The sequence below is a fragment of the Hydra vulgaris genome, chromosome 01, assembly GCF_038396675.1.
Source record: "Hydra vulgaris chromosome 01, alternate assembly HydraT2T_AEP".
In the NCBI taxonomy this organism is placed as follows: Eukaryota; Metazoa; Cnidaria; class Hydrozoa; order Anthoathecata; family Hydridae; genus Hydra; species Hydra vulgaris.
Window position 1 is genome coordinate 58,890,182 of NC_088920.1, and position 25,263 is coordinate 58,915,444.

Here is a 25,263-nt window from a genome sequence, read left to right on the forward strand (position 1 = left end):
CTCCCCAAGACCGCAAAGGCTACTACAGTCAAGAAGGCTACCTTATCTGTGGTACCTCTCTCAACTCTATAACTCTGAAACAAACCTTGGCGAACAAGGCTGCTGCGCAGAGAAACAAGTTGAGCGCGGTACTACCAGGGATGTGGTGGTGACTAAACTTAAAACTTGTGCAACAAAATGTTTTTAATCAAAATGTTTCTTATAAAGATGCTTTTCTACTTCATTCTAAAATATTCTGATGTGTTCCAACTACTAAATGAGTTTCTCAACTTATCAAGGTGTTAAACTTTATTTTTCCCATATTTCTTTATCACTTTATAGATTTGAGTGAAAGTGAAACAATAGAACAATAGCTAGAACGATAGTGATCACATTCAACATCATCCCATTTATATATAACTTAATTTGTATAGCTTTTAGTGTCTTTTTAATGCCTGATTTTAATTTTTTTTCTTTTCCGCATGATAAAAACTAAGTTTTGGCATGTACTTATTGGAATGTTTTTCCAAATGTATTAAATGTTTTTCCAAAGTTCATTTTTATTTTTGGTCTTAAGAAGTTTTCCTGATTCATCCTAATTCATTTTTTACTTGTGCCCAGAGATTTTATATCAAATTTAATTTCGGTGATTGGGCTGGACACTTTAAAATCTAGAATATTTTAAATATTTTGCCATTTTGAAGATGCATCTGTCAAAATAATCTGTGAAATAACTGTCGAAGCATCAATTTGCAGGCCAAGCATAGTTTTTATTTCTTTTGATATTGCAAAAAGATTTCTTTTAGAATAAAGAACAATATTTTTGTCATCTTGTCTAGTCAAATTATTTCAACAGTCCATTAAATTTGAATTTCTTTTTAAGTCTTACCCTGGTTTTGTAAATTTTTAATTAAATTTCTTTTATCACCCAAACCATGTAAGTTGCTCCATTTTTCCTAAAAGTATATATTCTTTTTAATTCAACAAATTTCATAGTAACAGTTAATAAAAATTAATCTTTTAACTAAATAAATTATTATTATAAATAATTTAGTTTAAAATATACATTACCTATTATTTTGCACACCTTAAATTAAAGTATTCAAGAAAAATCAGTTAAATACACGATCAAACTTGTTTATACATCACCAGAAAACAACACAATATACATAAGAAAGTGAGGTCAGAAATATCTGTTGGATTCCATTTGTCATAAATAGGATGTGATAGATGCATTATGCTTATTATTACTTATTATTTTGCACATCACTTATATTAGTGGGATTCAATATAGTAAAATAACAAATGGATTTAAAAATGTGTTTAATATAGTAAAATAACAATGGATTTAAAAATATTTTGAATAAAAAATATTTTTAGGGTTACTGACCCTCGAACATTGTACTCTTGCATAAAGTATGTCATGTTGGGTCTCGAAAAAGTGAAAATGTATAAAAATTTCAAAAATAATCATCATTTTATAAACAAAAATCATTTTCTGTTCACTTAAATCTAAAATAATAATTTAATTATAAAATGATTCATATTTTTGAAATTTCTGTATAATTTCGCTTCATTTGAGAACATGACATACTTTTGAAAAACTTTTTTTAATAATATCATTGATCCATTTAATGTTTGAGGGTCTGTAACAACCCCTAAAAACATTTTTTATTCAAAAATTTTAAATCCAGTATTATTTACTTATACTTTGAAATATACAATTTTTAAAATTCAAGCTATATAAAAATTACTAAACTTTTTATACAGATATATTTATTAATAAATTAAGTATTCCCTTACATACTCACAATTCAATTCACAAAATAAATGAAGATTCACAATTTTTCTTTCTTTTTTTATATTAAGCAATTTTTCCCCAATAATTAAAGAATAAAATAATCTAACACACACATCTAACAATCTGTCTGTGAAAAGTGATATCAAAAAGTTAACCTTACATAAACCATTACATAACCATTACAACCTTACATAAACCATTTTCATTATTGTACCCCTTTTTTTTAGTATAAAGAAATAAATAAAAACAATGTTTAATAAAATATTTTACAAAGTAATATATATTTGTTTGTTTAGACTTTGTGACTCAAAATGAGTATTATAAAATTCCAAACCTATTATAACTATATACCTATTACTTTATTATATTATAAAATTCCTTTGGAATTTTATAATATAATAAACATATAGTTATATGTTATATAACTATATACCTATATAGTTATATAACTATATTCCAAATTAATAGCTATAAACTTGGAATTTTTTATAATCCAAATTTGTAGCAATAAATTTGGAAGCAAGTTTGCAGTTTTTGAAGTCATCTTTGTACATTTGTATGATTTTCGGTTCTACTCCAGAATGTTTTTTCTATAGATGAATTTTAATAAGATAGGAAGACTGTAAATCTCAAATTGTCTTAATTTTTTTTTCAATCACTATGCACAATATTCTGTACTGAACTATGACCAGGTTATAAACTATAACCAGACCACAAAATAATATGATTAATTGATATATTAAGGGAGTCTTGAATGATTAATTTTAATAGTTTATAGAGACAACTTGAAAGTTATTTGAACTTCTACCAAATAAAAAAAAATTAATGAAAGTAAGAGAAATCTCAAGATTTTATTTAGAATTTAAAAATAATTATCTCTTTGTAATTATTTGAGCACAATGTATTGTAATGAAATCCTTGAAAAAAAGTTGTTTATACTTTTCATTGGAGAAACGCTAGTAAATAAGAAAAATGTGGTCTTTCACCACATAGCTAGAATTTTCTTCCTCCATTTGGAGGTTAGGCTCCAATACTATTGGCATCAGGTTATTAGCATTAGAAACCATAAATACTCCATATTTGTTATAAAATAATCCATGTTTGTTACTTATCTTTAAAAAAAAAGATATATCTTCAAATACGCTATTTAGTTCTTCTGATTACGAGTAATAATTTTTATTCACTGAACATTTTACTTCAATTTAAAGAAACCACAAAACAATTATAAAAATTATAATATTAAAAAACAAGTGCAATGTGTTACTTCTTATTTTCAAATAACATGTTAAAAAGTAAACGTTGGTATTTATGTAACAAAAACGTTAATTCATGTGAACAAATAGAGCGCTACTATTGGTCTACACTAAGTTCAACAAAAAAAGTATATCAAGCGTCTCATATAAAAAGTTCATTTACGACAAATAATTTATTGAATTTGCAAAAAAATTAAGAGAGGATAGTTTTTTTTTTAAATAAGTGCACAAAAAAAAAAAATATGTATATATATATATATATATGTATGTACATATATATATATATATATATATATATATATATATATATATATATATATATATATATATATATATATACATATATATATATATATATATACATATATATATATATACATATATATTGTAGTAATTGTGTAAATATTTCTTGTTAAAGATTGCCTTTACAAGCATAATAATTCCTTTTTTACAATTTTTTACAATTTCTTTACAAGCATAATAATTTCTTTTTTACAATTTCTTTACAAGCATAATAATTCCTTTCGTTATGAAATTGGGTCAAACTCTACTGAACTTTCTAAATTTGTGTGGAGTGTTAAAAAGAAAGGTTTAAATCCTGTCCTTTCATGGAAAATTTTAGACCAGACTGAACCGTTTAAACCTGGTGGTAAGTCATGCAATTTATGCTTGATGGAAAAATATCATATAATTTCATCCCCATTGCCTTTACTAAATAAGCAAAACGAACTTGCGTCTAAGTGTTGCCATGAAAACAAATATATGATGAATAGCTTTAATGTCATCAAAGAAGACACTCCACAGTATTTGTAATATATTTTTTTTGTCTTTGTTTTTTTTGTTTATTTTTTTTGAGATTTGTAATATCTGATGATCGCTATTTGCAAGAAACTCTGAGTAATGTTTTAAATAAATCGAATGTTATAATTATTTAGTTTTTACTATATATATATATATATATATATATATATATATATATATATATATATATATATTTTTGTTATTCACCTCCTCAAGGCCGAGAAGGCTACTACAGATGAGGAGGCTACTTAATAGTGGTTTATAACCCTTTCTCAACTCTATAACTCCGAAACACGAACCTTGACGAACAAGGTCGCTGCGCGGAGAAACAAGTTGAGCGCGTTACTACCAGGGACGTGGTGGGGATCGAACTCGGAACCTCTCGCTTATGAAGCGAGCGCTTTACCACTACACCACTACCGCATATATATATATATATACATATATTTAGTTGTATGTTTAATCTAGTTTAATCAGAAGATCTATGAGATTCAACATCAGATTATGACTACTGAAAGTGACCTACGCAACTCTGAAAAGAAACGGGTGAATATTTTTTTTACCCTTTTTTTTTTTTTTTTCATGTTACTTCTTTTGGACTACTTTATAAGTTTAGTTTAATGAGTTGACAGTTGAATTTAGTTTAACTTTTATTTAGTTGAATGAATTGACAGCAAAACACAAGGATGAAGTGCTGCAAATAAGTTTAACTTACAAAAAGGTTTTTAAATATTTTTTTATTAAAGTTGTTAAAATCTGTTTAAATTATAGTATTTTGTCATAAAATTTATTAAAATATGTAAAAGAAAGTTAAGAAATAATATTTGCAATTAAGTTGCATAACAAGAGTAATTGCATGTATTTTGAATTCTATAAATAAATAATAAGTGCTTAAAAGTATTATTTCAATTCTTGACAACTTTTGAAAACTTTTAATATTGAAGTTTAATAAGATATGTTGTTTATAAATTGTTGTTTTTGAGTTTAATGTTGATTATAAATTGTGTTAAAAACCTTGTATTAAAAAAAGTATTTTAAAAAAATAGCATCCTGAGATACAGCTAGCAAACATCTTGAGGTGTTAGGTAGCTATTATTTTATATTACATAGCTACACAGGGTGTTAGCTGACAATAAAAAAATTAAAACAATAATTTTCTCTACTTTTTTCAATAGATCTTTAGCTTTAATCTTTGTATGTACTAAAACCTCCAATGTATGTACTAAAACCTTTATTGCATGATTAAAATATACTCTTCTGGTTCGATTATTGAATCTGAAGACTGTCCATTTTAGTTCTTAGGGTTTATGCTACTCACTCTCTCTCTCTCTCTCTCTCTCTCTTTATATATATATATATATATATATATATATATATATATATATATATATATATATATATATATATATATATATATATATATATATATATATATATACAGTAGCATGTAAAGATTTTAAAATACCAACCTTTTTTCAGTTTTTAATCCACAATTTTTCACAAACTTTCTCAAATAAGCTAAAATTTTTACCAAATTTTATATATGTATATATAGTATATATATTGCTGTTACCCACAGTACCAGGAATTAGCTAAATGTTTATAATATAATATGATATTGTATGTTTATACTAGAATAAAATATTATATATTATAATAAATATAATATATGATTTTTTTTAATTCAGGAGATACAGCTAGCAAAGGATACTATTTTAAAAATTCAATCACAGTATGAGGAGAGGTTAGGTTATTTCATAAATTTCTAAGGATTTATAAACATTTTTAATATTTTGTATAAATGTCAATGTTGTACTTGATGTAGGCTGCAAGATTTAGAAAAGATGGTAGTAGATTTAAATATTCAGAACAAGTTTTATAAATCCAAAATGTATGATAATCTTTTTCTTTTGTTTTTAATTTAGTTTTAATTTGCTTTAAATAAATTTTTATTTAATATATCAATCAGAGATTATTCATTATAGGGAAGAGTTATCTAAATTGGAACACATTAATTTGAAAATTGAAATAATTAGGTCATTTCTTGCACATGGATAATTATGTTTTTATTAATAAACTAGATTTAACACACTACAAAAAACATATTTATCTTTCTAAATTATTTAAAAAGTTTCAATTATAAACCATGTCTGGAAAAAAAGCTCTTACAAAAGCGTGTGTACAAGTTTTATGAAAATAATATAAATGAAGGAAAGAAGTACACAGTTGATCATTTTGTAGCTGAAGCATCAAGCAAATCAACCATTTATGATATAATCAACCGTTAGAATTGTTAGAAAAGTTAGAATTGATGCAAACCAACAACCAGGAGTATGAAAACTGGCTGTTATTTTTGATAAACAAGGTTTACATCAACTGAGTCAATCAACAAATAATAAAAGTGGTTTATCACAAAGAAAGTTAGCTGGAAAATTCAATTGTATTCAACTGTATATTTCCATGGTATCATAAACTAGAGGTTGATTCAAAAAAACTAAAATACCAAATAGAACCTTTGTTAGGATGGTGGAAGCAAGAAGCAAATTTGTGTCCTTTATATGAATCACAAGGATCGTGGTTGGGTTTGGATGATGAATCTTATTTCACACTTTCACATTTAACTGTTAATGGAAAAGGGTTCTTTTATACTGATGATAAAACAAATGTTTCTCCATCAATAAAATATGTAAAGACTCCTAAGTTTGAAGCTAAAGTACTAGTTTGGATAGCATTTCGGTGAAGAGGATTAGCTGAACCCTTGGTTAGATAAAGTGGCTATTAACCAGAATGTATACAAGGTAGAATGTTTAGAAGCTAGATTGATACCATTTTTGAAACAATTCTGATTACAATTTTTTTTTTTGGCCAGATTTAGGTAGTGGACATAATCCAAAAAGGTTGATTGCTTATTTAGTTGAAAACAATGTTCCAGTGGTACCCAAGGAAAAAAATCCTGGGAATCTCACAAAGTGTAGACCTAATAAGGACTTCTGGGCTCAGTTGAAAGGGATTAATGACAATAAGTGGTGTGCTTCAGAAACTAATCAACTCAGAAAGAGAATAAAATATTTTTTTTAATGAATTTAATATGAAATGCATACAAGAGCTTGTTAGAGGGGTGGAATCTTGATTAGATCGTGTACATTGATAAGAAACTATAGAAGACAATTGAGTAAAAAAATAAAACAAGAATTAAATATGCTTTAAAACTTTTTTTAAATGTTATGGTTTTTGTTTTTTATTGAGCTGTACAGATATTTTAAACTCCAGATAATTACTTATTGCTTGTTATTAGCTTTTTCTAGTTTTATTATAAACTCAGGTCAAAAGTTTCTTTAAGTTTTCTATGAATAACAAAATAGTTCAAAGTATCTTAAATTGAAACTATAAAGTTTTTCTTATTAAAACACAAATAAAAGATTTATATAATTTTGTTTTATAACAATCCTTCATTTTATTGTTGCTGTTTGCTAGTTTTTAATAATTTTTGTTGATTTAAATGTCTTTTTGTTTTTAAAAAAAAAGCAATATTCCAAATAAAGTAACAGGTTGTCTCAATTGAAATGAATTAGTGTAATGATAAATTAGAGTTCAACTCCAATAATATATCTTTCATTTCATGTCAAATCAGCCTAAATGCAATGTAGAGTTGTACTTTTAAGTTAGTCAATAAAAAGCCTGTCAAATCTTGCTTTTTTTTTTGTGAAAAAAAGATTTATGCCTTAGGTGTCCTAATTTTGAATATCTCCCCTATTATTATTTTTGTTGCTTTTTATTTAATTTTTATAACATTAAAAGTCTCCTTTTTTTTAATATATATATATATATATATATATATATATATATATATATATATATATATATATATATATATATATATATATATATGTGTGTGTGTGTATATATATATGTGTGTGTGTGTGTGTGTGTGTGTTTATATATATATAGATATAGATATAGATATATAGATATATAGATATATACATATATATATACATATACATATACATATACATATACATATACATATACATATATATATATATATATATATATATATATATATATATATATATATATATATATATATATATATATATATATATATATATATATATATATATATATATATATATATATGGGTGATGCGGAAGTTATCAGACAAAATAAAAACCTCAATAACTTATTTATAAATAAAAAAACAAACTACTATTATATTTTTTTTAAATAAAACATTTATCTTTTAATAAAAATATATTATTTTTTATATGAAAAAACACCACCATCTGCAATTGATCTCAATTTTGCTCTGACGCCTTTCATATGCGACTGTAAAAAGTTTAAATCAATTTCTTGTAGTTTTAGTTTAATGCAATCAATCAAAACTTGCTCTGTTGAAGCTTGCCAATCTCCCTCGTAAACCTTCTGTCCAAATGTCTCCAAAAATTTTCAATTAATCGTGCTTGAGGCACATTTGGGGGATTGGATTCTTTATCAACGTAATAAACATATTGGTCCATCCAATTGAGAGAATCTTTAGAATAACGAGAACTTGCTAAATCTGGCCAAAATAAATAGTTAAAGTCTCCAAGATACTTGTGAATAAATGGAAGAAGTCGTTTTTCTAAACATTCATTAATATAGATTGATGAATTGATCGCTACAGCCTTGGAAGTGCGAAACAATGGCTCCACATTAGTAATTTTTTTGGAAATTTCTCTTTTCCTATAAAAGAAACACTTTCTGGGCATGTTTTTTTGTTGTTTGTGTAGTATCCAGAATTTCCAGGCATGTTGTCCCCTGCAAAACAAAAGTATTTTTCTTCATCGATGACTAGAAGCGATTATAGAGTTGGTTAATTAGTTTCCTGCTTCTTTTCTTTGCCTTTATTTGTTGTTCTATAGTGTATTTCAGAGTCTTTTCACGTTTTCTATATTTAATATTCTTTTTTTTTAACTGACGACGAGTTGTTGATTGATTTACACCAAATTTAATACCTATTTTTCTCTGACTGACCCCTTTTCGATTGTTGACAAGTCTCGTTAATTCGGCTTTCTTTTCTCTAGTCTAGGATGTCGGACGACCAGGGTGCTTTCTATCAGAAAACGATTGAACAGTTTCAAGTCTTTTTAGGTTATCATATATTGTACTTCGAGCAAATCCTTCCTTTTCAAAATGATTTATGATTTTTTTTTTTTTATATTAGGTTTATTTACAAAAAACATTTTTAGTCGCTTTCGAAAAGATTCTCGTTCAGCTGCATTTAACCTCATTTTACCACAAAAACTGATTATTATGCTCAAATAATAATCAGTTTTTGTGATAAAATCAAAGATGAACCACAAAAACTAATTATTATGCTCAAATAATGAAATTAGGATTTGTCCGATAACTTCCGCATCACCCGTTATATATATATATATATATATATATATATATATATATATATATATATATATATATATATATATATATATATATATATATATATATATATATATATAGCAATCATTTTTTTCTCCAAACAACTAAATGATTGTTGATTAAAAAGTAGAAAAAGCTTTCTTTTTTCTTTTCTTTTTTTTAATTTACTCTTTCTTTATTTTTATTTTTACTTTAAAAAGTAAAGACTTGACTTCATGTTTGAATGCAGTGAAGAGACATACAACGTCAATCATTCTTGCTGAGGAAGAACAGGTGACAATAATATTTCATTAGTAATGTTTGTTTTTATTTAATGCAAATTTTTGTTAGTTTTTTTTTTTCACTTTATTATAGCTTATGGTTGATAATGGAGCTCAAGAATATACTGATCAGCTTTCTTCCACATTGCGTAGTGATTCTCAACTCCACTTACCTCTTAAAGCAAGTAACAATGAGTATTTAAATTTTAGAGAGAATGACCAATACCAAAATGAGCTTAGATCACAGGAAGTTATTAAATATTTTGAAAATAAAAATAATAATGAAAATTTAAGCAGCATGCAGTGCCAAAACAGTCCTGTTTCAAATCTCCAAAGATCATCAGATCTTACGAACAGAAGATCTCCACAATATTTCAATAGTAAACCTTTTTCATTGCATGCTGAAAATTGTAGACCTAATACAGAAACTTTTACATCGCATATAGAAAAAGCAGATTGTATACAAAAACAAGCAGATATCATAAGTTATAATGAGCTTGCTAAACATAATTTGGGGAATCACAGTTTTACTTTTAAAGAAATAGTTGACCAACATAGTTTCCATGATGCAATGTTAGATACTCGTCCATCACGCGATATTTTAAATCAGTCGCAGCATTTTAATGAAAAGAACGCTTTGAATGGCTCTAGCCAAGAAAGTTCTAAACTGGTAATAGGTTTACAAAATAATTCACAGCCTTTAAAAACTAAAGAGGAAAGTGAAAGAGAGGAACAGCTTTATCATTTTATTCAAAAGGTATTTTTGTTTTGTTTTAACCTGTTTTGTATTGGTAAAAAATTGAATTATGACTATGATTTAATTATAGCATGTCTGTCCATAGCTTTTACAGAGTTCACCAAGTCACATATCTGGAAGAATTGAACAAGAAAGTAAATTTTTTTGTTTTTTTTTAAAAACTGCTCGTGTTATTATTAAAAAACTGTTTAAAAAAAAAATTTGTTCCATTTATCTGATAAATATTGATAATATCCATATATTAGTTATATTTTTTAATGATTTGTATTATTGTTATACAACACTAGGTTTCATTATAATTTCTATGTATATATATATATATATATATATATATATATATATATATATATATATATATATATATATATATATATATATATATATATATATATATATATATTATATATATATATATATATATATATATATATATATATATATATATATATATATATATATATATATATATATATATATATATATTAGGTATGTACCAGAATTCCGGCCAGAGTTTGTGACTTTCAGGCCATTCTGGTTCCGGCTGGAATTACAATATTTCAAGTCAGGTTGCTGGAATTTATTTTCTACTATTTTTTAAGACATGTGGCACAGACTGTGTAAACTAAATCAAAAAATCATTGTTCTACAGGTCAACGAAGAACTATAAAAAATACAAAATTCTTAACAAACACAATGTTATTTTATTCGCAGTAGTTAATTATGTAAGGATTTTTAGAAGTTTTGGAATATTTTGGTACAAAAAGAGTTGCTATCTAGTTTTTTGTAACGAACTAGCTCTTTTTTCATCAAAAATGTTACCTGCACCTGAGAATAGTCTCATTTTAAACGTTACTTAAATTTTAAATTAAAAAGTATAGGATGTCTAATACAGTTAATATATCAACTTAACCTAAATGGAATAAATATAAATATTATGCAGGTTAAAACTTTCAATAAATAAAATTATAAGAAACAAATAAAAACAACATATTAGATTTAAATGAAACAAGAATCAATATAATGAAATAGGTTATATATATACTACAGGTTATAAATATACATTATGTAGCCTCAATGCTGAGGTGCAGGATTTCACTTTCACTTGAAGGTAAAAAATTACATAAATATAAATAAAAATATAATTCTTGTTTAAAACTAGAATTTTATTAACAATTCTTGCAAATCCGGTTCCGGCCGGAATTCAAAATTTCCAATCTGGTACACCCCTAATATATATATATATATATATATATATATATATATATATATATATATGTGTGTGTGTGTGTGTGTGTGTGTGTGTGTGTGTGTGTGTGTGTGTGTGTGTGTATTATGCAGCTGTCAATGGCTGCCTGAAATGACTAAAATTGCTATTTTGACCTCCCAAAATGATTTCTTGCCGGTCATGATTGATTAGTTAAAAAAAAAATCAGAGTTTTAAAAAACAAGCTTTAACAAATCAGGATATAATATTGAAAATGCATGTACTTAATTTCATAAAACCATTTAAATTTTGAAAATGTATTTAAAATAGTTTTATTGTTTACAATATACTACTTTAATTGGATTTGTTGACAAATATTAAATATGATGTAGTTAAATTTTTTGCTTCACTTATTTAGATTTCTTTCATTCGATGGTAAAAATCCTTTTTTTCATAATTGATTGAAGTTCTTATTTTATTAATTCTAAAATTCTTATTTTGATATTTTAATAGAAATATTTAATATATTACTTTAATAATAATATAATAATATATGATAATTGCTGTATTTAACTAAAAACATTTTATCGTTCAACTATACTTATTGATTTTGATTTTCTTTTTTTTTTCCGATTGCTTTTGCCACCAATTGCAATAAATAAATAAATGGTTTATAGATAAATTTAAAATTACTAATTGTGTGTTAGCGCTTTTTTTCTTATAATAGGGTTCTTAAAAAATATATAGATATTTAGTGAAAATCTGGTTTTATGTAATGCTAGTAAATTTTATAGTAATGTTTTAAAAAACTATTTTTAGTATTAATTTAAGATATAGTTTAAATAGTATCTGCGCACGAGAGTTAATGACATTTATTATTTTTTTCATTCAATCTTTTTATTTATTTTTTTCTTAGCTTTTCCTTCCATTTGCAAAATGTATAAATTAATTTCATAAAACAATTTCTTTTAGTATTAGGTATTCAGTTTTTTTAATATTTCCTAAAAATTGTTTTGATATTAAAAAAAAAATTAAACCACTTTGATGTTATTAAACTTCCTTTTTTATTTGAAGAAAAATCCCAAAAGAGTTTTTTAAAACTATTAACATCAGATGGTAATTTGAATGTTAGTTATTTGGATTTAAAAAAATACATTGATTAATTATAATTATTGTTTTGAAAGGAATTCCAATTTGTTATTTTTGTATATATAAAGTTTAGTCATGAAAATCTATAACTAAGATTAAAATTTAAACAAAAAAATAAAGAAAAAGTTTTAGTGTCCAAAAAATACATTTGGCTGACAAATCCTATTTTATATATATAAATATATATAATTATATAGATAAATATATATAATACAATAACAAATTGTATATATATATATACAATTTGGGTGAAGTTAGGGTTTTGGCTGTTTGTAGTGAAGTCCTTTTTTACTGCAGTATGAAAGAGGCATAAATTGCAGGGGAAAGCATAAATGGTGATGATGTTTATCTGACAGGACAAACTAGGAATTGGTGATGAGCCTCTTTGAAACGCTGGTAATAATAAACACAATTCTGAGAAGAAGTTTATTACCACCACTATGTAAATTATGATTTCACCAAAGCAATAATGTTTTTTTCTTGATACCTCCTATCATTTTATATTTATTCATTTTAAATATTGATATATCTATGTATATGTATATTTGTTTTAAAATAAGTTAAACTTTTGTACTTAATGAAGATTTATGGTTACTTATGTGTTCAGTTTTTGTTTTAGTTATACTTTAACAATAAAATTACTGTTAAATATGATTTGTGAATAAGCTTTTTCTTCTAAAAATAAATCTGTGTTTATTCTGAACATCTGTTTGTTTGTCTTTAATACTTATCCTCCTATATATAAAAAGTTTTTTTAATAGAAATGTTTCATATTTCTCTGTGGAATTTCATTGTTTAGTCTAGTTCAAGCACCGTAGATTACCTGCATCAAATATACCAAAAATTTAATTAATACATATATATATATATATATATATATATATATATATATATATATATATATATATATATATATATATATATATGTATATGTATATATGTATATATATATATACAGCATGGAAAATAAGAAATTGAAGGAGAGCAGTTAATTTGACTGGCTTACACATGGAATTGATGGTCAATTGTTTTTTTTGGGCGGTCAAAATTTTTATTTTTTTCTTTGTTTAAATTTTCATCTAAGTAATAGTTCTTCATGACTAAAACTAAACACACTAAAATAACTTTATGCTTGAAATTAAACAAACTCAAATTCTTTTTAAAATAATAATTTTAAATAAAATCAATGCATTTTTTAAATTTAAAATTGCAATAACTAATGTTCAAATTATCTCTTAATGTTAAAATAATGCTTGCTTGCTTGCACACAGACAATGCTTGCTTTTTTGCACAGACTTGCTTGCACACAGATAATGCTTGCTTGTTTGCACAGACTTGCTTGCACACAGACAATGCTTGCTTGCTTGCACACAGACAATGCTTGCTTGCTTGCACACAGACAATGCTTGCTTGCTTGCACACAGACAATGCTTGCTTGCTTGCACACAGACAATGCATATAATAACATAACATATGAGACTATATTTGTTATAGAATTATATTATATAATTTTTTTTTGTTAGAGTGATATCTTTTTTTTTTTAAGAAAATTTGTTGAATCTAATTTCGGACCAAGTTGATCATTTAATGAATGAAACTCAGCGAACAAAGAAAATCAATAGTTTGCCCATAAAAAATGCGTTGACTTATCGAGAACAAAAACATGAGAAAAGGAAAGATGAAGGTGTTGAGAATTCTAAAAAAGTCAAAGATTATTTGAATGCAGTAGATGCATCCAACAAACAAGTGATACATTTAACAAAAAATGTAGACATTATAGAAGATAATATTGATCAAAACAAATTAATTAAGAAATCTACTCAAGATTCTAAGTAAGTTGTGTTTTAAGATCTGTATGATTCAGTTTAATAAATGATATTTTATCATTTTTTGAAATAATATTTTTGGTAATTTACAGAATGACACACAAAAAAGGTAGAGAAACAAGGTTTAGTAAAGAAAAACAAAAGACCTTAAAAGGTATTTGCATTAGAAAATTGTTTCATATCTTAATGTTAGATATTTGTACTTATATATATTTTTAACAAATGTTGATGTAAATATGTTTTTGTTTTATATATCACTAAAGTATCTAAAATTTAAAGTTAACTAAACATCCACTAAAAATTACAGATGTAAATGTCAGTTAGTAATTGTTTCATTTTTGTTAGTTTGCATTAGTAAAAACTATATTTTGTCAGCAGCCCAAGTTCTCTGAAAGTGCTGGAAACAAGGTCCTGCTTTGTGACTATCACTCACACACACACTCATACGCATACTCACACAAAAACCAGAGACTCACACAGAAACGTTTAAAACATTACAATAAACTAATTTTTTATTATAAAATGAAGTTAATTATTTATTATTAATTTGGTTTACATATAATTTATTTTATGCTATATGCCCAAACCGAAATCCACATCAACTGAGAATTTTGATTTGGGCAGACAGTCTTTTTATATTTTTATAAAAATGCGTATGAGGGTGGAACATAAGTGCGTATTAATGTATTTCAAAATTACTAAATTTATAGTAGGGGAGATCGGGGCAACAAAATTTATAAAACTGCATTTATTCTTATAACATTCTTTTTTTTTTTCAAATTTTTATCAGGGTTATAAAATTTTTAAATTTTTATCAGGGTTATAAAATAGGTTCTTCATGGCGTATTAAACCAACATTGATAAGTATAATATAAAACTTTGTTGTTCTGCATTAGTGAAACAAAAATGAAATAAAAAATGTTGCAACTTACCCTGCACCAGTGCAAGTTGCAACAGTAAACAGGGTAAGTTGCAACACAATACTTTGAAAGAATAAGTCTTGCAGAGTTCAAAGAAATATAATATGTTAATCTCTAATTTCTATTTGGCAACAAAAGTTTTATAATTAAAAGGAAAGTATTTTCATTGAGCTGCAATAAATTTATTATGAGGGAATTTACATACACCTGACTTGTTTAGTAAACTGTATTCAAAGATTTCAGAGACTGAAGAAATTAAACAAGGATTATTATTTTAACTCTAAAGTGTTTCTGAAAAAAAGTATTCTTTTAGTCAATAAATAAATTTGCTTAAAATGCAAGTGAAGGTTTTAGGATAATTAAGTTCTGTTTTTGGAACATAAAAACGCAATATAAATTTATTTAAAAAAAATTAAAATGTTAAAAAATAAAACAAATGTTAAATAAAATTTCATAAAAACAAACAAAAATCAACTTAGATCCAAGTTATCAATAACAACAAAAAAAGAATTTTCTTACAATAAACATTCATTAAAGAACAAACAAGTATTAAAGGAACAAAAGAATTAATTACAATTCAATTTAACAATTATATTTCTTAAATGTTTTTTATTATTGATGTAGAAGTATTACGAGAGCGACGTTAAAAAAAAGTCGATTACTTTGGAAATAGCTAGAAAAGTGCGTAAAATCAATAAAACCCGCATTTATTTTATGATTCAACTTACCTCAAGCCATTTGTTGCAACTTACCCCATAGGCATCATGATCACTCTAATCAATGTATATAATTATTTACATTAAATAAACCTAATTTTTTAAATCTTTTTGTATTTGAAAAAGATTTTTTTAACTTACCATTATTTTATTATGGTCATAAATTTCTAAGTTTACAGTGAAACGCAAAAAAACTTCGAAAAAAAAATTTTATATGGAAAAAACAAAATTATCAATAACTTTTAAAATTTTTAATTTATTATTGTAAGATTTTTATAGCTTACAGTAATAAAATAAATTAATAGATATAATAAAATAAATTTTATGTGCTATAATTATAGTTATGTAATGTAAAAAAAATTAATAAATATATAAAAACCATTCTTTAAAACGCATTGTTGCAACTTACCCCTGTTGCAACTAGCCCTTGTCTCCCCAACTATTTGCGCATATTTAGTAAATTAGCTTAATTCACAAATTAACTATAAAATAAAGTTTGACTAAAAAGTACATGAGTTATTTACTTCTTGAATTAATAATTAGGGTCATCAGACTTGACTTGGTTTTTATTGGGCTGGACTTGATAATTGAATTGAGGCCTCCATTGACTTCCCTCTCTCTCTCTCTCTTTCTTGGAGAAAATTGGAATATTTTCAAAAATTTTTGCGAATAAACGATTTTTAGGGATCACTACTCATGATTCACTTAGATATTTGGGAACCCAAAATATTTTTAAAAAAGTAGCAAAAGTACTCATATTACCCAGACCAATGATAATATAAGCACTTTAAATTAGCTCAAAAAAATAACATTTATTAAGTAAAAATATAATATCTCAAAATTAGAACAAAACTTATCATTAAAAGATCAAGTTTTAAGTAACTTTTTATTAAAACTACTTTGTTTTACGCAACAACAAAAATTTAAAAAATTAGTTTTTTTTTCAATTTTATTAACTCAAACCTTTAAACAATAAAGTTACAAATTTTTTCAATTTAAATTACAGAAAGTTACTTAGTGTTGTTAAAATATAAAAAATTTTTACAATGTTTTGCTTTTTTTTCAAAAAGCAATCAAAACCACTGCAATTTTAGGACTTTAAACTCAGTAAGATCAATAAAAAACGCAAACAAAATGGGTAATTTGATCATGCTCATATTACACAAAAATTGTATCCTTGAATAAAGTCAAAAAAAATGTTTTTATGTATTGTTTTTCAAATAAAAATGGACCGAGTTTCTAGCTAACATATTTTTCTTTATAGAAAATAAAATTTTATTATTTTAGCATCAAATTTTTGTGCCACAGATTTATTTATGCATAATAATAATATTTTAACAACGCAAAAAATTTTAATCACATTTTAATTAGATAATATATAATATATAATGATAAGACACAATGATAAGACACCCCAAAAAGATTTATAAAACTTTACTATACATTTATATTTAAAAACTAATTTTCATTGTAAATGAAAGCAAAGGGTTTACAACACTAAACAACATTTTTAAAATTTTATTTTAAATGTAACTCGCATTTTATAAAAAAAAAACCGTTTTTTCAGTGCGACAAAATTATAAGACAATTTTACAAAAAACGTTTTATTTGCAAACTACAGTTGTAGGCAATTAAGAATATTTATTTGATATAAACACCACAGGCGATTATTTAACTGTAAACTTTTGTGAACTGTCTAAAATTTAGTTTAGGTTTTTTTTTATTAAGTATAAAATAATAAATTAAATTATAATGGGTCGTGCTGCACCATTGAGTCCAGATGAGAGAAAAGTACTCTCTAACTTATTGAAAATGGGTCACTCCATTAGTTATATGGCTAGAGCTATTGGGCGCAACCAAACTGTGATTAAAAACTATGTTAATAGTCCTCATATGTATGGAATAAAAAAAGTTGTTTTAGGATGTCTATCAACATTAAGTGACTGTGTTAGGCAAAAATTGTTGAGACAAGCTTCAAATTCTTCATTAACTGTACATTAAATTGCTGCAGAAGCAAGTGTGATCGTAAAATGGGCCGTAAAATGATATAGTTTACTAGCTGACTTGAAACCATGCATGGCATCTGCATGGGATGTAATTGACATTTTGTACATAAAAAAGTTGTATGATTCTTTGCCTTCTAGAATGATTGAAGTGATTCAAAAAAATAGTAAAAGTACCCACTATTGATTTTTTAAAACTGAGACATCTTTTTTAATAAATGACAATTTTTATGAATTTTTCCCAAAAATAATTTTGTAACTAAAAAAGCAGTTTTTTTTTTATAAATCGTTTAGAATTTTTTAAAATGTTATTAAGTTTTGTAATCCTTTTGCTCTCAAAAAAAATTATAAAAATTAGTTTTTAAATATAAATGTATAGTAGAGTTTTATAAATATTTTTGGGTTGTCTTATCATTATACTGTGCTGTATTATACTACTGTGATCAAAAAGTAAGGTAAATTTTTTTATAAAATGAAAAATCTTTATTTATTCTTCCAAATCTGTATCGTCCCCCTCAAAATAATCCCCCCCCCCCGGCCCCAATGCACTTTTGCCAACGTTTTTTCCAGTCTTCGAAGCATGCCGAAAAGTCCTCGGTAGAGATAGCCTTCAATGCGCGTGTCGATTCACGTTGGATCTCTTCAATGGACTCAAAACGATTTCCCCGGAGTGGTCTCTTGAGCTTTGGGAACAGCCAGAAGTCGCACGGTGCTAAGTCGGGCGAATACGGTGGTTGTAGAGCAACATGGGTAGAGTTTTTGGCGAAAAACTCACGAAGAACCAGTGCTGTGTGCGAAGGCACATTATCCTGGTGCAAAATCCAAGAGTTATTGGCCCATAATTCCAGTCTCTTTTTGCGAATAGCTTCACGCAAACGTCGCATAACGCTTAAATAATATTCCTTGTTGACAGTTTGGCCAGTTGGAAGGAATTCGTAGTGCATGACACCACAATAATCAAAGAAAACAGTCAACATGACCTTGATTTTTGAGCGACTTTGACGTGGTTGCTTTGGTCTCGGCTCGCCTTTTTCACGGTATTCACTCGATTGGTCGGTTGTTTCAGGGTCGTATGCATAGACCCAAGTCTCATCGCCAGTAATAATTTGTTTGTAGACGTCTTGATAGTCAGAAAGCATTGCTTCACACGTTTTAACGCGACGCTCTTTTTCAAAGAAATTGAGAAATTTCGGCACCAAACGTGATTTGAGTCTTCTGAGGCCCAAATAATCCTTCAAAATCGCTTGCACCGACCCAAATGATATTCCAACCATGTCAACAAGGTCTCGAATGGTTAACCGACGATTTGCAAGCCCCAATTCTTTGATTTTGTTGATGTGGCGATTATCAATCGAAGTCGATGGTCGTCCGGAGCGTTCCAAGTCATCAACACGTTCTCGGCCTTCTTTGAAGTCTTTGTACCACTTGTAAACATATTTTTGAGACATAGTCTCTTCACCGAAGGTCTTTTGCAACATTCGATACGTTTCAGCAGCAGAAATATCATTCCGCAAACAAAATTTAATAGCACTTCTTTGCTCAACTAAATTAGACATCGTGAAAATCGCCGAATGCACTTTTGGTACTTCAGAAACAAGCGTAAACAAAAAAAAATAATTATGAGTTTGACATGTAATTTGGCGCAAATGTTAATGACATTCCTACCAACTTAAAAATAAAAAAGATTGGACGATTCGAATAAGGCGGGAAGTTTAAATTAAAAATTCACCTTACTTTTTGATCACAGTAGTATATATATATATATATATATATATATATATATATATATATATATATATATATATATATATATATATATATATATATATATATATATATATATATATATATATATATATATACAGCGGAGAAAATAGAATAAGCCTCATCATGTGCTGATCCAATATTTTGTAAATCTGTAAACAAGTTTATGCAGTACAACTTTTGTATCCACACACATATAATTACTGTTACAAACAACAACTTTTTAGATTATAATATAGCATAATTAAATTGCGGAACATTTGATAAAACCATAAAATGTATAATACTTGATATTTGCGGTAACAAATAGAATTAGCCTCATCAATAATTATTTTCAGTTTACTTGTATATTTTGATCTGGTGATACGCATTTGTGAGTTAGTTTTTTATTATTATTTGTAAGTTAAACAAAGACTGTGAAATCAGTGCTCATAAAGTTTTTAACATTTGGTTTTTGATACCTTTATTTGAAATGGGACGTGGTAAGCGTTTAACAAATGAAGAATTAGCAGTAATCAAAGCATACAAAGATACAGGCTTATCTAATCGGGAAATTGCAAAGAAAATTAAAAGATCTCCAAAAGTGGTTAACAATTACTTCAAGATTGGCGTTAATTATGGAGCCTATAAGGGAAGTGGTGGCAAACGTAAAATTGGTAATCGTACTAAACGAGTTATTGTACGTCGTGCTGCTGCTCAGCACATGACTGCATCTCAAATTCGTGCTGATTTACAATTACCTGTATCTGTTCAACGTGTGAGACAAATCTTACATGAAGATCCAAACACAGTTTGGAAAAAGCGTAAACCAAAACCAAAACTTACTGCTCGTCATAAAAAAGTTAGATTACAATTTGCGAAAGAACACATGTCTTGGCAAGAAGAGTGGCATCAAGTTCTCTTCAGTGATGAAAAAAAGTTCAATCTAGATGGTCCTGATGGCTATCAATATTACTGGCACGATCTTCGAAAAGAGAAAGAAACTCGGATGAGTCGTAACTTTGGGGGTGGAAATGTTATGGTTTGGGGGGGCTTTTTCCTTTGCTGGAAAACTTCCACTGGCATGGATTTCAACAAAAATGAATTCACAGGACTACATTGACTTATTAGAAATAAGTTTACTTGAACATGGTGAGGAATTGATGGGTGAAACTTTCACTTTCCAACAAGATAATGCTACTATCCATAATTCAAAGCTTACAAAAGCTTGGTTTAGAGAAAAAAATATTCACGTAATGGAATGGCCCGCACGTAGTCCAGACCTTAACCCAATTGAAAATCTATGGGGAATACTTTCTAGAAAGGTTTATGAAAATGGTAAGCAATTTGAATGCACTTTGGAGCTGAAAACTCGTATCAGAGAAGCTTGGAATGAAATATCTATAGAAACTATCCAAAATCTTGTGACTAGTATGTCAAACCGCATATTTGAAGTCATTAAAAATTCAGGAAGCTATACTAAATACTAAATGAGCGAAAAAACAAAATATTTTCTTTATTTTTTGTATATAACGCTAATGAGGCTAATTCTATTTTCTCCACAAATTGAATATTTTTAATTTTTTTTCCATTTGGAATTAATTAAGCATACCAATTTATAAACTTTTTAGTTGTAGTAGAAGTAACAAGAAATAAAGTAGATTTCATAATTGTTTACCTGCAATTTTTGTTAAATTAGAACAAAAAATAAAGGTGAGGCTAATTCTAGTTTCTCCGCTGTATATATATATATATATATATATATATATATATATATATATATATATATATATATATATATATATATATATATATATATATATATATATATATATATATATATATATATATATATATATATATATATATAAGTCTATATGTTTTCAAGGTCAGACTCAATACTTAGCCTAGCCAGGTCATTAAGGCAGCCCTGACTCATGGTAGACCGGAGAAAGTTTTTAATAAGTTTAAGCTTGCTAAATATCCTTTCTGCTGATGTGCTTTCTGTTGCTGGTGCTGTAAGAAATATCCTCAAACTGACACTGAGGTTTGGATATATTTACTTTCTAGTTTGCACTCTGCCAAAGCATTTAATATTTTCAGTGCACCCAAATCTTTTGTCCTGAAATTGGCTTTGTAAATCATTTTTACGTGTTTCATTCCTTGCACAAAGTTATCTTTGTGCAAGGAATTTATCTTTTTATCTTTATCACGGAATTTATCTTTATCAAGGAATTTATCTTTATCAAGGAATTTTTTATCTTTATCAAGGAATTTATCTTTTTATCTTTATCACAACTATCTTTGAAATATTTTTTTCGCAAAATTAGCTGTTTCATGAATTACATCCTCCTCTAACAATAATATTCTGTTCCACACAACTGGCATTATGATGCAGGTAAAGGTACTGATATATAATATTGCTTCACAAATTTCGTTTCTAGTTTTTGATGTAATATTTAATCCTGGAAGGTGAGTTACAAATGGTAGCTCACCTTCAAATGGGCATATTTGGCGCATTGTCATAATTTTTAGCCCTACAATCAGCGAGTGGAGTAGCATTACTCTCTTACGTTTTTGTAGTCATTTGAGCATTTTTAGAACCATTTTTGTCATTACTGGTGATAGTAAATTACCTATCAAATTACATTTGATAGGTAATTTACTTGCAGTCTTTTGCTTTTTTTTTTTTGTGACTTTTAGAACGTGTTTCTTTAGAATAGGGTCTCAGTTAGAAAGCAACTCTATCAGACCTAAAATGTTTGCATTATTTGAGCCACCAATGCGTTGCTAAGATCCCTGAAAAGCAAGGCTACGTTCTCCTAAGAAAAGGATAACATCGATAATTCTTCTCAAAACTTGGTACCATTTTTGCGATTCCACTTTAATTGATAATTCAATAAAATTATCAATACCGTTTTTTACACCTAATTGAAAGAGTGTCTGTATTCTTTTTCTTTCAATGAATTTGCGTTTCTTTTTTTTCTTTTCTTTTTTTTGTGCTCCCGATTTATGCATTTGGGTATTTCTTGTACACAGAATCTTTAAAATATCAAGTTGATAAATCTAAAAAAAATATAAAAAATTATTTTTCTATAATAAATTTAAAAAAAAAAATTATTTTTTTAATTTGCATCAACTACCACAGGGTTATCAACAAAGTAAGAAATTGCTGGGAAAAAAAACAATTCAAAAAGATTGAAAATGAAATAATTTAATATTGCGCATTAAATCGATAAATCATTGTTAATAACATTATTTAAAATCTAAGATGTTAAAGAAATATACAAACTAAATAAAACAAGTAAAAATTTATATTTATTTCATTCATTTTAAGTTCACATATTTTATAAAGTTCTTTTTTAAATTTAATACAATTTAACAAAGCTTTAGCGAGTTAGCATAGCATAACCAATGACAAGTTTTATAATTGCCGTGTAATGTCTTTCTTTCTAGAAAAATGTCTTTCTTTGCAGAAATTTGCAATGAGTTAAGCCTGAAAAAAAAAAAGCCTTTAAATGTTAGCTACACCTATCCCAAATGTTTGCAACGAGCTTGTAAAAAAAAAAATTTCACTATTCTCAACTAAATTTATATTCATTACATTATAGTTATCTAAATTTAGACATCTAAAAGGTGTTTCAAGGTGAAAAGACGCGTTTGTGCCAGCTGGGAAAGCATTCAGGTTGAAACAAATTTATGGTTTTTATTCTTTACTGTTTCAGAGCATAAGCTCAAAACTGTTGCGTCTTGAACATTTGTTCATCAACATTTTAAGTTGTAAAGCTTTAAAGTGATAACGCATAAAATACACAAAATATTATGCTTTATGCCTGTAATGTAATAATTGTGTGTATATATATATATATATATATATATATATATATATATATATATATATATATATATATATATATATATATATATAGTACTATATAAGTAGTAGTTCCCATTATTAGTTAGATTATAGAAATCATTTCTTACTGGTATAACGTGCATCAAGTCACACTTAGATCGAAATCTTTACTTTTTAAAACTAACTTACAAATCTGGAGGAATGCTGTAATTAAGGATTTTTTAAATACAAAAAGAATCTGTAATGAGTTCAGCCCATTCAATGCTTATGCAATAAATGTTAATTCTGCAGTCATTTTGAATTATGTCTTGTTAATTATGTTAATTTTCAACAAATATAGTGGTTTTGATTAATAGCCAATCAAAGAAAAGTGATTTTAATTCTTGTTAATGACTTAATAAAATTTTAATACCCCCTCCCCCCTCTTTTTTTTTTCATTTTTATAAATACTAGTTTTGTAAAGCAACACCAATTAAAGCTGTCTTTTAAAAAGGCTTTATTTCTAGAAGAACTATCCATAAAGATGTTACTCAGGCGTTCCTGCAGCAACCATGTGAAAACATAAATTCCAAAAAAAAAATCTATTTTTTCATGAAGTTTTTGGTACATATTTATCTTATCTTTTATTGGCATAGAAAATCCTGTGGTTTTTTTTTTGTAACTTGCATGCTTTTCTATCTAGTGTTTTTTGCAATCAAATACTTTCATTAATGTCCTTTCACAGCTTTTTAAATAACGTTTATGTAGTAATATAGTAATTTTGTAGTAATAATCTTTATTACTTTTTAAAAAGTTTAAAGTAAAAAACAACCACAATTTATACGCACATTTTTATCATGTATATTTGTTTCATTAATTTTATTTTATTTGATATTAAATAAATAATTCTATTCGTTAGATAAACAAAAAACAAAACTAAAATTAAAAGAATCAGATGCAACACAACACACAACAGCAAAAGATGACACAAAGTATTTAAAAAAAGATGGTAAAAGATCAATTACACCTATTTGGAAATAAGCCGAGATAAATTTGGAATAAAAAGAACGATTAGCTTTAAGAAAAGTGTTGACCTTTTTTATCGATTTTATCGAATTTATCGATTAAGTTTTGTATTGAAACGCTCTCTTTTTAATGTATATATAATATAATTAGTCTTTCGAAATCCTTTTGAATGTTGTATATTATAATTAAAAGTTTTTTTCATTTTTAATTACTAGAATCAAATTATTTATAACTATTTAAATTCAATGAAATAAATTTTTACTATTTTATTATTTATAAATTGTTGTTTTGATACCCCTAGATAAAGAAGCAATAGGAGGATTTTTTTTTTTATTTAATTATCAATAGCAGAAAAATGATTAAATACTTTTAAAATAAAAGTTATACTTTAAAACACGCCCACAAAGCAGCCACTTTTATCCAAACTTGTAAATCAATTGAATTAAATTGGGCTCGATAATTAAGTTGATGTGACAAAGTGTTTGAATCAATAAATGGGAATAAACTACGAACAACAAGTTTCCACTAAACGAATTTTATTTCTTTGACATTGATTATAAAATGCT

General features: G+C 26.3%; 1 protein-coding gene across 4 annotated transcripts in view; it reads left to right on the forward strand.

The window, feature by feature from the left end:
• The window catches only part of LOC101236793 (centrobin), a 72,415-nt gene extending 47,444 nt beyond the window's left edge, over nucleotides 1-24,971 (forward strand). For all 4 annotated transcript variants that reach the window (XM_065788799.1, XM_065788802.1, XM_065788800.1 and 1 more), the window contains 10 exons: nucleotides 4,303-4,380; nucleotides 4,493-4,555; nucleotides 5,523-5,578; nucleotides 5,660-5,725; nucleotides 9,459-9,531; nucleotides 9,613-10,275; nucleotides 10,361-10,409; nucleotides 14,175-14,460; nucleotides 14,547-14,608; nucleotides 24,591-24,971. In XM_065788799.1, coding sequence (XP_065644871.1) covers nucleotides 4,303-4,380; nucleotides 4,493-4,555; nucleotides 5,523-5,578; nucleotides 5,660-5,725; nucleotides 9,459-9,531; nucleotides 9,613-10,275; nucleotides 10,361-10,409; nucleotides 14,175-14,460; nucleotides 14,547-14,608; nucleotides 24,591-24,712 — 1,518 coding nt within the window. In that variant the 3' untranslated portion in view covers nucleotides 24,713-24,971. The remainder of the gene's footprint in view (nucleotides 1-4,302; nucleotides 4,381-4,492; nucleotides 4,556-5,522; nucleotides 5,579-5,659; nucleotides 5,726-9,458; nucleotides 9,532-9,612; nucleotides 10,276-10,360; nucleotides 10,410-14,174; nucleotides 14,461-14,546; nucleotides 14,609-24,590) is intronic.
• Nucleotides 24,972-25,263: the final 292 nt, after the last annotated feature.